The sequence below is a fragment of the Cololabis saira genome, chromosome 15, assembly GCF_033807715.1.
Source record: "Cololabis saira isolate AMF1-May2022 chromosome 15, fColSai1.1, whole genome shotgun sequence".
Taxonomy (NCBI): domain Eukaryota; kingdom Metazoa; phylum Chordata; class Actinopteri; order Beloniformes; family Belonidae; genus Cololabis; species Cololabis saira.
Window position 1 is genome coordinate 28,743,786 of NC_084601.1, and position 17,317 is coordinate 28,761,102.

Here is a 17,317-nt window from a genome sequence, read left to right on the forward strand (position 1 = left end):
CATTACAAATCATGTTTTAATAGCAGAAAAAAACACCGCATTTCCCACGTACGGTGCGCGTTGCCGCGTACCCTGCACCGTAGACTCTGCGTTGGTGTAACACGGAACCATAAATCAGCCTTCAGGGCAAAGCAGTCACAATCTGCCTCTGCAAACACGAGTCCCGGCCCAGGCATAGCCCCCCTGTTATTTATAACGCCTTATAAATGTTGCTATTTAACAGTGTGTAACTGTTCTGAAGACAAAGAAGTGTTCATTTTGCTGGGACGCCGGGTCCCTCCGCCGAGACACAACTTTTGCGGTATGCGTTCATTGTTGTGTCTAAAAATGATGCGCACCCAATCAGAAACGGTACAGATATTTTTTTTATATGTATAAAAAAATTTAATTATAAAAAAATAAAGGATCCCCATAACCTTTGATCGGGTGGGCAGGACGCACGTTTGGGTGGTGGACACAGCTCACTCCTGCCCCAAAACCGGCCTCGAGTTCCAGTACACAGAGGTCCGACGGGAGGATTATGATCGTATAGTGTGAGCAGACGGGTCGCATCCGAGCATCGGCTCGTACAGTATGAGACCATAAATCGTGGGCTCTGAACTTTTGAACTCCGCGATCTAGTCGTGCAGTGTGAGATGGGGCAGTCTCAAACGATTTAAAATATCGCACAGTGTATGCCCAGCTTTAGCCGCTACAACTTTGAAAAGCTCACATTTTTATGTTTCCTGCCATCTGTTCTTTTAATTATTTCCAGGTCCTCCAAGCTGTTTATTAAATAAATCGTCTCTGCTCTTGACCACCGTTTACTGCGTGCTGCCATCTTGAAACTTTGTTTGGAAAACAAGCCCAGTGCGGAATATAAGCGTCATGGAGACAGATGGGCGAGGGAACGAGGAATAAACCAGCCACTTACTTCGGAATTAAGTTTAATTCGGAATGGCCATTTTCATTCGGAATTAGGTGTTTACGTGGTCATTTTTACTCATTTTAAATTGGATTTAATTTTAATTCTGAATTAAAAAGGAATTAAACTTCCCATGTAAACGCACTCAATGAAAGCTCGACTAAAACAACCCTCGTTTTTACCACCGCTAGGGTCGGTCCAGTGGACCGGGCCAGGTTCTGGAGAACCCCTTCTCCTTCCTCGCTGAGGCTCAGGGCTCAAAGCCCAGCTGAACATTCCTGGACGGTCTGGCCCGTCTTTGTCTCGTGTTGCTCGTTTTTTTATCTGAGCAAACAAACTGATTCTTCAGTTTCATGCGGCGAGGAAACAAAACAAAACTCACAACAATCCTGAGATAAAAACACCAGAACTCAGGAAACAGTTCTCATTAAAGCACAAATATGTCTTCCATCATCTGAAATATTCAGTTTTATTTCCCACTGAGCTCAGATGGACTAACTGAAGATTAGGCAACAAGACAAACAAAGGTGTATTTTTTTAAAGTAGGCAATATGGGACAACACAAAAGTTACATCTGGTCAACAATCATGAGCTTATGGAGCTTTGGTGACATTTGAAAAAAAATTTTAATAATGCGTGGCCACGCATTAATAACTTGTGGCCACGAGATAATTAATGGGTGGCCATGAGATATTAACTCGGGGCCACGCATTATTTTGAAAAAAAATCAAATAACTTGTGGCCATGAGTTAATATCTGGTTAAAAATCTCGAGCAGTAGGAAAAGAAAGCAGCGGTATCTGATGATACATAAGGTTATTGCCTGAAGGAAATGAAACAGACGAGTCGAGTTTGTAAGAAATTGTATTTATCTTCCTCCCCAGAAGTATATACAGGTCAGCTTACTGCTCCGTGTGCACATGAACATAAAAAGGCAACAGAACAGGCGACTGTGAACATGACATACAGTACGGTCCGGTAACGGCGGTAAACTCTGAGCCCCGTGAGTCGCCGTGACTGAGCGAATGACGGCAGGTTCATTCACCGCAACACGACGACTTCACAGTAAAACAAAACAATCGAAAAACGGAAATAAAACTCGATCAAAGCATCTCTGCCGCCTACGAGTCCAACAACAGTTTAAATCCCAGATCGATCGATCGATGTCGACCGACGCGGGGACTCCAGTTGCTCGTAGACTTTGTCGTCCTGTGATCGGAGAAACCGACGGCATGAGGTGAAGGGGTGGCGGCAGCAGCACGGACGCTACGCTCCTCTGCGGACGCTACACTAACCGATGGTGACGCCGAAGCCGCACTGGAACTTGTTCTTGCGGTGGTTGAGGAAGGAGCAGAGGACCAGGGAGAGCGGCAGCGGCAGCAGCTTCTTCTCCAGCGTCGCTCCGACAATCCAGTTACTGTCCACCGAACCTGCAGGACCGGGATGTTAGTGAGACAATCAGAACCTTAATCAACTATCTTGTTCAGACTGTGGTTAGAATGATTACAAGAGAAAAACATCATGAATCCCTTCTCGTTTTCCTCTGGGCCGGTTCTCCTGAAGTCCGGTCCTTGAGAGCCGCCGTCCTGCAGGTTGTTTTTTTTTTTACTTTTTTCTTTTTGTCTGCATATGTATTAATGGTTAATACCAAGTTGGTAAAAACCTAAGGCATATGTATGCATGTTTAATATATAATATATATCATATATATTTTAATATGATATATTAAAATATTAATTAAATATTTATTTTATTAATATATATACATATATATATATATATTTTTTTTTTCTTTTTTGTGGATTTGGACCAGTGATAGAATAGTCAGATAGAGATGAAAATCGCAAATATCGCATATATCGCAAATAGTGAGGGAGAAAGAGGAGCTGCAGGTTTTAAATGTTTCCCAGCTCCCACACACCTGAGTCACCGAGGTCCACACACGTCTGTCGGGGACACTGGGACACTTTTACCCCTTTTCCACCAAACCGGTTCCAGAGCTGGTTCTAGGCCAGTGCTGGGACTGGTTCACAACTCGCTTTTTCACAACTCGGGGTGTTAAGGGGAGTCACGTCATTACGTTGCTGCGTTTGCGTTGGCGAGAAGATCGGTGGTACACGGGCTTGAGCCGCGTAGCACTCTTCAGTTTCGCCTGGACTTCCTCCGTGGACACATCTCTAAAAGACAGGTCGTCTCCTCCTCAGACCCATGATGCTTTGCTGCATCCAGATTCATTCTTATTTGAAAATGTCTCAGTTTCCCAGTCTTGCTGTTGCCGTTGGTCTTAATAACTCCACCCCCTCCGCCTTAGTAAGCAGTTCTTTCCTCTAGCCCAGCAAAGAGAGCTACCCTGGCACAACAGCTCTTTCCCATTTTAGATGTTTTCCAGTTGCTCAAACTGAAAGTTTACGCTGCCACTCAGTCTTTCTGCCACTCAGTTAGGGCTGGGCGATATATCAAGATTTTAATATATATCGATATATTTTCAAACGCGATATGGTACGAGACAATATCGTTTATATCGATTAAAAAAAAAAAATAATAATTTTTTTTAAATTTTGATATAGCTTATTTTGTGACAAATTGACTTGAATGTTTTATTTGAGATTTGCACAAATGTTTTGTTATTTGCACAACTGTCAACCTCAGTGGAAAAGTCTGCCTGTTACTGTCTACATTGTATTAATTGCACAGTGTATTTTAATTTAATTGTTATGCAGGAAAGGGATATTTGTTTTATTTTATTCAAGAATCATTTGTATTCTATATATGCAGGCAGTTTATTTTTATTTCATTTGTTTTATACATTTTGATATTGTGCAGACCTCTGTTAATAAAGGAACCTGTGTGACATTTGGCACGAGGCTTTGTATTAAAACTGACTGTTTTTTTAAGGGTTTGCCTCAGAAAAAATGAAGCTAACAGAGATGCTATGCTATAATGCTTTGGGGGAAACCCCAATTATGGCACAGAAAAAATATCGATATATATCGAGTATCGCCATTCAGCTAGAAAATATCGAGATATGACTTTTGGTCCATATCGCCCAGCCCTACACTCAGTCTTTCTGCCACTCAGTGGGCGTAACCCGCTGTGAAGTCACATCTGTGACGTCGTGTGCATTCCCTCTATTAGCATCACACGCAGGCACGGTACCTTTGAATTGCAGGTTAGCTTTGGGCACGTCCAGCTGGTAGGCGAGTGACACGCTCGTGTCCTGCATGCGGGTGCTCGCCTCGAACTCCACCCCGACCTGCAGCTGTGGACGAACAGAGACCATCAGAAAGTTTAAAAGCGGAACACCTGGAACCTCGTCGCAGCTCCAACAGACAGTCCTGAGCGTTAAAAATGGCACGAAGCTTAAGGACGGGAGGTCACCTGCTCGTTGGCCTTGTGGTAGTAGGACGCGTGAGCTCCGGCCGATCCGAGCGTCATCGTGGCGATGTAGTTGCTGCCTGCAGAGAGGAAGCTGTTCAAGGAGACGCTCGGCTGGGACGATGAACCGGGCCGTGAACGGGGGACTCACCTGTGTACCTGCCCACCAGGGACATGACGGAGCCCTCCTCCCCCGGCCGGCGGTGGTACACCAGCTCCCCCCCCAGAGCCAGCGCCGGCGTTATGGACTGGAGGTAGTGGCTGATGACGATACCTGAAGGACAAAAGAAAGGTGCAACATTAGGCCTGGGCGATAAACCGAGAATTTACAGACATTCAATACCACGTCAGTGTTCCCATGTCGGTAAATACATTTTTTGGTTGTGATCTAGTGTGAGACTCGCGCATTTCAACAACTTCACACGCTGAGAAATTAACTTTACCGCTCAGTAACTCAAACAGATCCCTGCAAACGAGTCACGGTAGCTACTGAGCTCTCAACTCAGAGCAGCTGTTTCGAGCTACCGACCAAACAGCCAATCAGAAAATAAGAGTGTTTTTGTTGCCGGGTAAAGTCTGAGTTTCAGCTTCAAGTGTTCCATGAATGCGTAGCGGAGGTAACCTAGGTTACAACACAGATCACTCTTAAACACACACAAACCCAAACCACTGCCGTTCAGGCGGTGGTTTGGGGCTAAATGTGTCTTTCTTTATTTGATTTTGTTTGTTTGTTTAGAGCAGAACTGCTGTCAATAATAATAATAATAATAATAATAATAATAATAATAATAATAATAATAATAATAATAATAATAATAATAATAATAATAATGAATACAGCAAGAAGACAAATTAATATATCATGAATATTGTGAATAGGCAACGGTAGGGCTGCAGCTATCGAATATTTTAGTATTTAGTATTCTACTGAAAATTCCATCAATTAATCGAGTAAGGAATCTTAAGTTAGTCTTTACAAGTGTAAAGTTGGGGACTACATTGTGTTTTTATTTATCAAGGAATGTTACATTCAGGTCAAAAGCTTTTTTTTTTTGTGGAAAGTTGAATAAACATTGGCATAAAGCAGCATATTTGCCCCTTTCTCATGTTGTTTACAGTATTAAAAACATTTTAAAAATACCTTAAAGGGGGCCTATTATGGCATCTAATACCTATTTTAAACAGGCCTTGAATGTCTTAAAAACAAGCTTTTGATTGTTTTTGCTAAATAAATTAGAAATTCAGCCTCTGAGCCATGTCTTTATCTTCCCAGTCTCTAACATCATTATCTATGCAGGATTCTGAGTGGGCGGGGCTATGATAATGAGGCACTGTGCTGATTGGCTGCCTGAATGACGCGACACACCCGTCGTTACGTAACGACGGGAGCAGAATCTGAACGGCTCGTAGATCCACATCACACTAGGCGGCTCATCCGGGCGGCTGTACAGACACTGCAGAATTTGGTTGCTTTCCTCCTTCTCTGAGTTGGCAGGCTGAGGGGAGACCACTTTATATATGTTAAAGCAAGAAAAAACCTGTTTTTCATAATAGGTCCCCTTTAAGGTAATTTCGAATAGGGCTGCAACTAACAACTATTTTAATAGTCACCGACTATTGAAACTATTAGTCGACTAATCGGATAATTAGTCTTAATTTAGTATGAGGTTGCTTTGATTACGTGGCAAATGATAATAAACACAATAAAGATGTCACTAGAGCCCTGCTGTAGCGGGACTGTTTTCTTCATCCTGCTCCCGCCCGCATCCACAAAACTCTGAGAATTCATGCCCGCACGGCGCACAATAATAGAGATGCATTGATTTAGTGTCTTCTCCCGTCCCACAAGAGAAATGTCCAGACAAATCTATCTGATTTAATGTTAACATGATCGTTGTGGAGTTTGATGGATAATTGACAGTTCATGGGCACCTGACCTAAAGTTAGATCGAATCCATCTTTGTCATCATCACACAAGCTTTTTCGCCTTTTGCGCTGTATCAATTATGTGATTGAGGTTATAGCAACGAGAGTAGCTGTGAGTGGCTCAAATAATACTAATAAATAACATGAAATAAACAAAGTTAACGAATGAAACAAATTAATTTAACACATGAAAATAGGCTTAATATCTTACCAAGGCGAGTCCGTTTCGTTCAACACTCCGACGTACTTTCTCTTCAAATGCATTACCGACGTGCTCCCGTGAAATGCAACGTCGGCTTTGCAAACCTCACAAGTCATCTTTTTATTCGCCGTATCGAGGCTAAAATGCTCCCAAACTTTTGAAGTTTTATTACCCGCAGCTGCTGAGACGCTATCGTGCTGCACGACTCTCGGCAGAGATTGTATTGAAGTGAGACGCCTCACTCCGTTGGAAAAACACGTCTGGCGACAATTGTCGACAATGAATTCATTGTCGACAATTTTGATTATCGATTTTTGTCGACAACGCCGACGAATCATTGCAGCCCTAATTTTGAACAGCAAAAAATGTGAATAAATGTGCGATTAATTAGTTAACTATGGACAAAGATGTATTATTTGACAGCCCTAATATATAATATATATATATATATATATATATATATATATATATATATATATCCCCCCCGAGTCTGACATGACAGGAGGCGTGGTTCACCCACCGGAGCCGACGAGGACGTCGGGGTTCCCCAGCGTCACGGTGGCGGTGAAGTCTTCTCCCCTGAACTCGGCGTCTCCTTGCCAGTTCACGAACTTCTGCTGTTGTGTCTGCGGACGCCACACATCGAGACTCGGTTAAAGTCGGAGCGCGGCGGGCCGAAGGTTGGTGCCGGCGTGCCGGCAGACTCACCTGGAAGGCCAACTTGGATCGTATCCTGCCGCTGATCTGGTGGATGATCTGCGCGTTGAGGCTGCCGCTGTTGTCCATGTCGCCCACCATGACTGGAAAAGACTGAAACAAGGTGTTACGGTTTAGAAACACGTCGGGAAACGCGGGCGCCGGCGAAGATTCGGAGAGACTCTGCGGCGGCAGCGTTGGCGTACCTCTGCCGGACCCATCTGCTTCGTTCCCACGTACATCACGCCGAACTTGTAGCTGGAGTCTGCGGACGGGCTCAGCATCACTGAGTGATTCACCTGCCCAAACAAAGTGGAGAAAGGTCAGTGACTACGTTTTACATGCAGTCAAAATTCGGGTTACGGTCAATATTCCGGTTACTGAAACATTCGGGATAATCTGTTTCCATGCGTGAGCAAACAGGGTTATCCCTGAATACATGGTAATTAATCATTTGGGATATCTGGATCAAACCAGCGACGCACGGAGAACGTCATGATGCAATTCCCATCATTTCTGCTTCTTCTTCATGTATCCAAATTCAAAACAACAACAATAAGGCACGGTGGATAATGAACAGCCCAGTAGAAGTCGCCTTTTTCAGCGTCTTCCAGCGGTGCTTGATCTGGTCTGGTGTTCGTACAAATCCTTTGCGCAACTTTTCGCTCACCTTTTTGTAAATTTCGCTATCCCGGTACTTTCTACCGTCTACAAATGCCAAAATCAGTGCGTTTACATGAGAAGTTTAATTCCTCTTTAATTCAGAATTTAAATTAAATATGATTTAAAATCAACATATAATTCCGAATGAAAATGGCCATTCCAAATTAAACTTAATTCCGAAGTAAGTGGCTGGTAAGTGGATTTTAAATCTGAATAGAATAATTCTGTGATCATGTATACACTCATTCTGCTTTAAATTAATTCCGGTCTTTCTGCGCTGCTCGTTCCCTCGCCCGTCTGTCGCCATGACGCTTATATTCCACGCTGGGCTTGTTTTCCAAACAAAGTTTCAAGATGGCAGCACGCAGTAAACGGTGGTCAAGAGCAGAGACCATTTATTTAATAAATAGCTTGGAGGACCTGGAAATAATTAAAAGAACAGATGGCAAGAAACATAAAAATTGTGAGCTTTTCAAAGTTGCAGCGGCTAAGTTTGTTTTCTTCCGGTAGATGTAAATACATAAAGACGTCCGCCCCCCTATCCAATCAGAACCTTCCCAACCCCCAGACCTTAAGAGGAATTGGATAAAGCCGATCAAACTTGTTTTCCATGTAAACCTCAATTTGAAATTACTATTTCCATGTAAACTACAAGGAAAATAGTTTAATTCAGAATTAATTAATTCCGAATTAAAAAACATCATGTTACCGTGGCCAATGTTCATATCCTTCATTACATTTATGAAGTGATTAGTCTCCTCCTGGTCTTGTGTTTCTCCATGTTTATAAAAACTTCCTGGACTCAAAAAACCAAGATTCCTTGCGAAAAGAACATGCGCAGAAAACAAATTCCTGTTCCTTTTGATGGGGATATCCTGTTAGGCTATACAGTACATGACCAAATATTCGGGTTAGAAAAGGAGTAACGCAGGGGTCATATTCGGGTTTTTAAAAACCGGAATATGAGCAAATTCCGGTTATTCAAAGGGGTTATTGGTGTTTACATGGCCGTGCGCAACCGGGTTATTGCTAATATTCCGGTTAGAAAAGGGTTATTGACTGCATGTAAATGCAGTCATTCTGAGGCGTAGCGGTGTTTTGATTCCACCTACCTGGAAGTGGTTGCTGAGGCCCTTGTTAACCGTGAGTTTGACTCCTTCCATCTGCATTGGGAAAACCTCTGAGGAGGAAAAAACAACAGTTTCACGTCCGGGTTCCGGGTTTCCGACAGGTTTCATCGTGAGAGGTCACGTGACCTCGTCCAGTCGGCTCCACCTACCTTTACATTTGCGGTGACACTCGTCGAAGGCGCCGGGGTTGGGCAGGGCGTTCTCCGCCTCCGGCTGCTGTCCGGGGACGAGTCCGGTCGGGGGTAGGACCGAGGAGACCGGCGGCATCCCGAACCCCGGCGGCACCGTCAGCCCGGGTGCAGCGGCGGTCGCTGCTGCCGCCATTGCCGCCGGCGACGGCGGGTTCGGGGAGCTGGCAGCCAGAACACTGCCCATCCTGGAGGAAACCGAGGAGGAAACACAGGTGAGAAGGCAGAGAGGAACACAGAGAACACAACACCCTAAGCCAGACTTTAATAGAGATGAACCGATCGATCGGCAACCGATCGGTATCGACCGATAATGGCCCTATCGGTTTTGATCGGAAAATAATAGTTCAAAGCAGCCGATCAGATAATGTTTAAAACAATAAACCGCCGCCAGCGCTGCTTCCCGCACCTCAGACCGAGGTCTGCTAGGGGGGCGTGGACATCTCTAGAAAGCATCAACACTGAAAATGGCCTTGCCGGTACGGGAGTTTTACAATGTCCAAAAAGGACAACAAATTTGCAGTTTGCAAGGTCCAAAGGAGATTCCCCCGAGGACTAATGTTACAAAAGAATTTTAACACAACAAAGCTGATGAGACATTTGAAAGTTTCTCACATGAAGGAATTTATTGAGTTTTCAAAATTGTCGCTAAGGCAGAGAAAGAAAGGAGCCACGCCGCTAACTCAGCTGAACGTAACAGAGACCTATAAACAACAGCAAGAAAAATAAAGAACTACATCGTAAGGTGATGGATTCATAAGCCTTGGTCATCAGTATTTTCTGTTGTAGAAGACATCGGGTTTAGCCGCATCGTTAGCTGCTTGGATCCCAGTACACGCTGCCGCGTAGGGCTGGGGATCGATTCAAATATCAAGAATCGATTCGATTCCGATTCTTAAGATTCAGAATCGATTATCACGATCCGATTCGATCCGATATTGATTTGGGTTACTGTTAATAAAACAGTTTTTTCAGCTGTTGCATGAATTATATGACTGTAGTTATGCAACATATTAATACTAGTATTATATTGAGATTCAACAGCAAGTATTGGCAGCTAATGATGCTGTAAGGACCAATCACCTCCCAGAATGCTGATATAACTGCTTTCAGAAACATCATGTGGGTCAGAATTATCAAACAGATCCAGGGAGGAAACAGAGGACGAAAGAAATCGCTTTTATTTTTTCCCCATTTATGAGAATTTGGTTTTTAACATTTATGCAAATGTAACCCCAAGACAGTATATAAAGCAAAGAAATATAGACAATTTATGCAATTATAACTGAAAACTTGAATGTTTTCATACCTTTAAACATATTTAAAGGCAAAAACATGGCACCAGTTATTCTCGTGTCCAACAAAATATTCCTTTTTTGGGCATAAACAAAAAAGTACCAAAAGTTGTAATGTAATGATGAAAAAAAAAAAAAAAAAAAATTTAAATGGATTTTTAGACATATGAATCAATTTTTAGGAATTAATATTAGAATCAATTTAAAATCGGAGAATCGATTTTTTCAACACAGGCCTACTGCCGCGTCGTAAATATTTCACTGAATGTCCGCCGGAGTTTTACCAGAATATTTACAGTCACATCCAAACCTTCACGCAGGACGAGAGTCGTGTCAGTCACTTCAGGAGTGACATCTGGAGCTCTAGTGTGAAGAGTTTTGCTTCACTCACAAGAGTTTCCTCACACGCGGCGGATGCTATCGCTAAAGCTTTCACAAAGCTTAATAATTCATAATACATTTTTATTTTAAGATTTAATTCCTTTTTCCACAGGAAAACTAAGGTGTCTAGTTTCCAACTTGTATCAACTTTTAGAGAGTGACATGTCTGCTGTTGTGTGTGTGTTGGTGAACATGTTGTACATAATTATTACCACAGGAAAGCTGAAGCTAGTAAGCTACACTTACTCTTTGTAAGCCGAGTCTAAATCATCTCTAAGAGTCTCTAGAGGGTGAAATATTGCATATTGCCTCAGTCTGCAATAAAACAGACAATTCATGATACTTTCTCATCTCCTTATTTTTATACCTAATAATAAATGTCAGTGTTGTACATGAGACAACAATATTGACGAATTTATGGATTTCACGCTGTGATCGGCAATATCGGGATCGGCAGATCCTGCTTTTGGAGATCGGTGATCGGCCCTAAAAATCCTGATTGTTGCATCTCTAGACTTTACCAGCCCTGCTTCACCCCCCTTCTTGTCTCAGATGTTTACCAGCTCCAAGACCTGATGGCGAGCTGATGTGGAGACCCAATCCTCTCCATCGGGTCGACTGGAGCTACAGGGGAACATCTTTTGAGGCTGCTGACACATCAAGTTTCTTGTGATGTGCTGCCCCCATGTTGTCAGAACTGGTACTGCTTTAAGGTCATATATTCAATGACATTAGGCCTGTGTTGAAAAAAATCGATTTTCCGATTCTCAATCGATTCTCATGTTAATTCCTAAAAATCGATTGGTATATCTAAAGATAGATTTTTTTTTTCATCATTACATTACCACTTTTGGTATTTTTTTTGTTTGTGCCCAAAAAAGGAATGTTTTGTTGGACATGAGAATAACTGGTGCCATGTTTTTGCCTTTAAATATGTTTAAAGGTATGAAAACATTAAAGTTTTCAGTTATAATTGCATAAATTGTCTATATTTCATTACTTTATATACTGTCTTGGGGTTACATTATACAATTACAAATTCTCCAAAATAAAAACTGAAATAGACCGAAAATTAAAACGGAATGTGGGAAAAAAATAAAACCGATTTCATCCGTCTCTGTTTGCTGCCATGGATCCGTTTGGTAATTCTGCCCCACGATGTTTCTGAAAGCAGTTCTATCAGCATTCTGGGAGGTGATTGATTCTTACAGCATCATTAGCTGCCAATACTTGCTGTTTAATCTCAATATAATACTAGTAGTAATATTTTGCATAACTACAGTCATATCATTCATGCAACAGCTGAAAAAACAGTTTTAATAACACTAACCCAAATCAATATCGGAATCGAATCAAATCTTGATAATTGATTCTGAATCTTAAGAATCAGAATCGAATCGATTCTTGACATTTGAGTCGATCCTCAGCCCTAAATAACATGTTTATATGTTCTGTACAAGAATTTTTCAAACAGGAAATACTTCTCCCTCCCGTCATCATCACAACAACTGCAACATGTGCAATGTTTGATATGTCAATACAAACCCAAAAACATCCAAACAAAGAAATATCACTGTTGTTCAGTGTCCAGACCAGGAGGCAACGCTTTAACTTCCAGGATGAATCTAACAAGGAAATATCCAGACCCAGACCCAGTCCTCTACGGACCACTAGACATGGTATTTCGCCCGGACTACGTTTAATGTGGCACAACGCGCTGACGCCACGCACGTAAAGGAAGAAGAAAGAGGCGGCGGATATGTTTGTTTTGTAACATGCCATGCTCAGGCAGTCTGCAATGGCCCAGACGGGAGACACATGTGGCTCAGTGCTTAACTTTTATTTTTAATCCACTCTATATTCTTCTGGTCTGTTCTCCTATATGTTCCCCCTCTAACCCAGTACACACATAGGTTCCTCTAAACATCTGTTCCCGCTACAGTTTTAACTAAAACAAAATGTGCTCCAATACAGCAGGTTTCAAAATGTTATTTTGAACACTCCCAAAACTCAAAATCTTAAAAGCTACGGTATACGATTTTACATATTTTACATTTTTGATGTGTGTTATCAGGTGTAATGGCCTTTTTAGGTTAGAAATAAGAACATTTCTTGGTAAGATCCTTAGTTTTTTGAGTGAAGGCAGTGAACTTGGGCCCTGTCCCAATACTATCACTACCCCTCGTTTTCATCCCAACCCCTAAATTTTGCGCGTTCCCGTGAGGGTAGTGGTGTCCCAATTTCTCTTTCCACCTAGGGGTAGTGAAGAAAAGTAGTGTAGTGGCTATGAATCTGTCCCTACGGACGTAGGGATTTCCGATCCTCACTAGTTTGATCTAGGGACAGAAAAAAATCCCAGAATGCTTTTCGTCGTCATTTGCGGACTGAATAAAAAAAAAAAAACATGGGGGAGATTTCTTATTTTTTAGTGAATAAAATCAATATTTTGAGTTAGTTTCTGCATAAAAATGCGTTTTGATTAAATTTCTAGCAAGAAATATATATTTTACTTTCATAATATTCACTCAGTGAATGTATATAATCACTCGCTTGCCCGTTGTTGCGAAGTCTTTTTCAAACCTCGCCAGAATAAACGCTGAACAGCGCTACAGCTGAAATTAAAATAGCTTTTGGCTCTCAGCTTCCTGATTAGTGGTGGTGCTGAAAGTAGGGGTAGGGGGTGTATTGGGACAGGCCCCTGAGAAGATTTCAAGCGCCCTAAAATCTGTCCCTTCTTTTTTAGGTGTAGTGAAAGAAAGTAGGGGGAGTTTTGGGATTGGGCCTTGGTCGACTGGTGTAAATTCAGAGTTTTTAAATGCACATGATCCTACTGTATTATATAATTTAGTCTTAGTGATGTCAATTAACATCTAACATCTTATGTACATTTATAATTGCTCTTTACAAAAATATGTTTTATCCGATTACTCAATGGAATGTTCAGTAGAATCCTCGATTACTAAAGTATTGGATATCTGCAGCCCTAACCGTGTATCGTGACATTAGTGTATGTTCCAGCTCTAGTAACTGATGTACTGTCCCTTTAACCTTCCTCATTCATCCTCAGGTGAGCCGCTTCCAGGTGAGCCGGGCCGCTCCAGCGGACAATGACACCATCTGAATGAATCAAACGTGGAAGCAGAGACAGACATCTGTCGTTTCTGCTAAACCAGAGTGACGTTTTCAGTAAATGAACCCCCTGTAAACACTGTTAAGACCCGTTAGCACTGTTAGCTCCGAGGCTAGCCTGCCGGCCTTTCCCATTCACAGACTCTCGGATTTAAACCGCCGGCTGCTGCTAACGCAGCGGAATAAAGTATAAATGGCGTGAATCTTTTCGTGGAAACGCACTGCTCCTTTAACCCCGTGTATTATCGCACAGAAAAGCAGGAGAAACAGCTACTCACGTTGTGATTTCCAGAGGACGGCGGAGAAGAAGCAGCGGCGGACGCGGAGTCCCGCCTCTTCAGCCAGATCGAGCCGTGATTGGTCGACGAGCCGTCACCCTGAGCCGTGATTGGTGGAATCAGCCGCCAGTCAGGGGGAAAAGGCGTGGCTTCGGGTCAGCAATGACGTGGGGGCAAATACTCGATCTCTATTGGCTGAACGGCAGGAACTCCGTCGTCGGAAGGGCGGGGCCAAGGAAAGCGCGGCTTCCTATTGGAGGAGACGTCAGAGGGGGCGGGGCCACTGGAGTGTGACGAAGCGGGGGCTTCAAGGTCGAGCTGCGGAGACGTCTGTTCCCATAACAACCATCTTGTTTTATTTGCAGCCAGAAGGAAACATATGGCAAGCCGTTTTAATATTTAACAGCTAGACAGGATATGTGTTGCAGATATCCGCAATTCCATTCTTCCTAGTCAAAAAGAGCATTTCAGATATCTACAATTGCATTCTTCCTGTCCACAATTGTCATTTCAGATATCCACGTCATTCTGCCATTCATGTGTGTGGGGTTTCTAATTACAGATATTTACAATTCAGTTGCAGATATCTGCAATGTGAATTACGACTAGCTGTAATAGAATAGAATAGAAGACTTTATTGATCTCCCAGAGGAAAAGCAGCCAAAACACACACACGCTCAACGGTTTATACAAGAAATTTAAAATAGAAATAACCAATAAATAGTTAAATAATAAAAAAAGAGCAATATAATAAGTAGAAAGAGTATGTAAAAGAGAAAAAAAAATAGTAGAGAAAAAAAAATTGTAATTCCAGTTTCAGATATTTACAATTTAATTCTGACTAGTCATAATTCCAGTTCAAGATATCTTTAATTCAAGATATCTACATCATCCTTTTTAGATATCTTAAATTAAGTTTTGACTAGTAAGTACGAAGTTGTAGATATCTTAAACTGGAATTATGACTAGTCAAAATGACATTGTAGATATCTCAAAATCAAGTTATAGAAATCTTGAAATGAATTCTAGAGATATTTCAAATTGGAGATATCTTTAACTTCCATTTTCTGCCTATAGTCAAAATGACGTTATAGATAATGATAATAATGACTTGGATTTATATAGCGCCCTTCAAGGCACCCAGAGCGCTTTACAGAAATCATTATTCATTCATACACATTCTCTCCGGTGGTGGTAGATATCTTGAATGACAATTCTGACTAGTCACAATGTAATTACGACTAGTCACAAAGCAGTTGTCGATATCTGCAATGTTAATTCCGGATAGTCAAACTTAGCCAATACATGTTAAAACAGCTTAGAAACAGGGCACCTGCTCAGGTGACACTTTCAACGCTGCATCCCTGCAGGTACGATGAAATCTGGAGACAAATGTGCTGCGTCGTCATCATCATCACTAAAACTGACCTTTGTGTAACAATAACATTTATAACCCGAAGAAAAGAGCAAAATAGTCTTATTTTCATTAATCAGTGTTCAATTAACTTACTTTAATCAGTTTGAAGTCGTTTTTTTCTTCTTATGAATGTAAGTTACCAACATATTTGTTTACATGTTTATCTATGCAAAATGATATTGTTTGACAGTTGATCTTTTTTTTTTCTCTCAATAGAGCGGTCCTTTTGTCTCAAAGTGTAAAAAACATAATTCATGTTGTGCAATGATGCATTTCAAAATTCATGTTATGCAATGATGTATTTCAAATAAACTTGAAACTGCAAAATACGATGAAGTAAATAGTGGAGATTGATGAGCTGTCCTGTGATTTGTCGCCCCCATGTGGGCATGAGTGGTACTGCAACTCGGAGTGGCTTTGACCTGGACGGGACATTTAAATTTAAAATTAGATTATATTACTTATGTATATTATTAGATTATATCATATTACTTTATCCGACACCGGGTAAATTTACTTGTCACAGCAGCAACAGTATAATAAACAAATAAATACAGTGGAGATTGATACATGAGCTGCCCTGTCAGTGATTTGTCGCCCCCATGTGGCCATGAGTGGTACTGCGACGCGGAGCGCCTTTGACCTGGATATTTAGATTAGTTAAAATATACTTTATCTATCCCACACCGGGAAAATGTACTTGTCACAGCAGCAACAGTATAATATACATTAAATAAAATACATAAATAAATACAGATGATATTCCACCTCTTCTCAGGATAATGTCAACAACAGTGGAGGAATAAAGAGCCGACAGACGAAAGTGAAGTTCAGGCCAATTATTTATTGAGTTTTAAAGCCCCTACGTGTTTTTCCACGTCACAACAGTGAAGAACAGCATCAGTATCTGCAACATCTCGTGTCTCCTGGATGACATTTGTAAACCAAGGGTAAAACAACGGGAACAATAGTAAGAAGTTCAACATCTCCGAGCATCTCATGTTGTCGGAGAGCAGGAAAATAAACACCTTGTTTTCCACTGATTCACATTCAGAACAGTTTTGGTTGGTTTGTTTGGAGTTAAGAGCTGAATCGGAGACGACTGAGGGCTGGTTTCGGAGCAGAACTTCAGCCGTTAACATGGAGGCGACTAACTTCAACTTCTGTCGATCAGAAGAATTTGGAGCCAAATTAAGATTCTTTAAACACCCCTCTGTTACGAGAACGTGGCGGCCGCAGGGCCGGCTCACGATAGTTCGGATTTAAATTTAGCATTTAGGCGTAGAACGGTAGAATTAGTGCTCGTTTAGATTGGGGTGGTCGTGCTGGACATTTGTTTGAGTTTTCCGTTCTCGCCTCCCGATCCCCTCCCTCCTATTTTACATTTTGAAAACCCCGCCCCCTGTAAGCCCTGCCCCCCCCCGTGCACACGCACGCACACGTACACGTACACACACACACACACACGATGGACGACCCACGAGGAACCACAGCGCTATCATTCACAGACTCCTGACGTGAAGGACAGACGGGGGAACAGCAATTATTCGTTTTGGTTAATTTGTTAGTGGGAGGGGGCGGAGCTCCGAGTGAAGCCCCGCCCCCCCCCCAAACTGACTCACTAATCTTCAGGTGGATCAGAACAAACCCGGTCTGACAGACCTTGGCAGATTCAAGCGGGTCACAGAGGAGACGATGGAGGGATCATCAGGGACGTGAAACCGAAGGAGAGAA

At 42.1% G+C, this 17,317-nt stretch overlaps 1 protein-coding gene across 1 annotated transcript; it reads right to left on the minus strand.

Annotated features, from left to right (window-relative positions):
* Positions 1 to 1,634: 1,634 nt before the first annotated feature.
* Positions 1,635 to 14,213, minus strand: LOC133460598 (mitochondrial import receptor subunit TOM40 homolog). The gene is made up of 10 exons (XM_061741244.1): positions 14,167 to 14,213; positions 9,045 to 9,271; positions 8,878 to 8,945; positions 7,309 to 7,401; positions 7,115 to 7,216; positions 6,927 to 7,032; positions 4,430 to 4,552; positions 4,282 to 4,358; positions 4,060 to 4,162; positions 1,635 to 2,333 (listed from the first exon to the last, which is right to left on the minus strand). The coding sequence occupies exons 2-10, from the start codon at positions 9,268 to 9,270 to the stop codon at positions 2,194 to 2,196; spliced, it is 1,038 nt and encodes a 345-aa protein (XP_061597228.1). The 5' UTR covers position 9,271; positions 14,167 to 14,213; the 3' UTR covers positions 1,635 to 2,193.
* Positions 14,214 to 17,317: the final 3,104 nt, after the last annotated feature.

What these genes read in the sequence shown, in the direction of transcription:
- LOC133460598 (XM_061741244.1), bottom strand. Translation starts at nt 9,270, where the DNA reads ATGGGCAGTGTTCTGGCTGCCAGCTCCCCGAACCCGCCGTCGCCGGCG. An exon ending in GTGTCACCGCAAATGTAAAG is followed by an intron (nt 8,946 to 9,044) that starts GTAGGTGGAGCC and finishes TTTCCTCCTCAG; the next exon opens with AGGTTTTCCCAATGCAGATG. An exon ending in ACCACAAGGCCAACGAGCAG is followed by an intron (nt 4,163 to 4,281) that starts GTGACCTCCCGT and finishes GTTCGTCCACAG; the next exon opens with CTGCAGGTCGGGGTGGAGTT.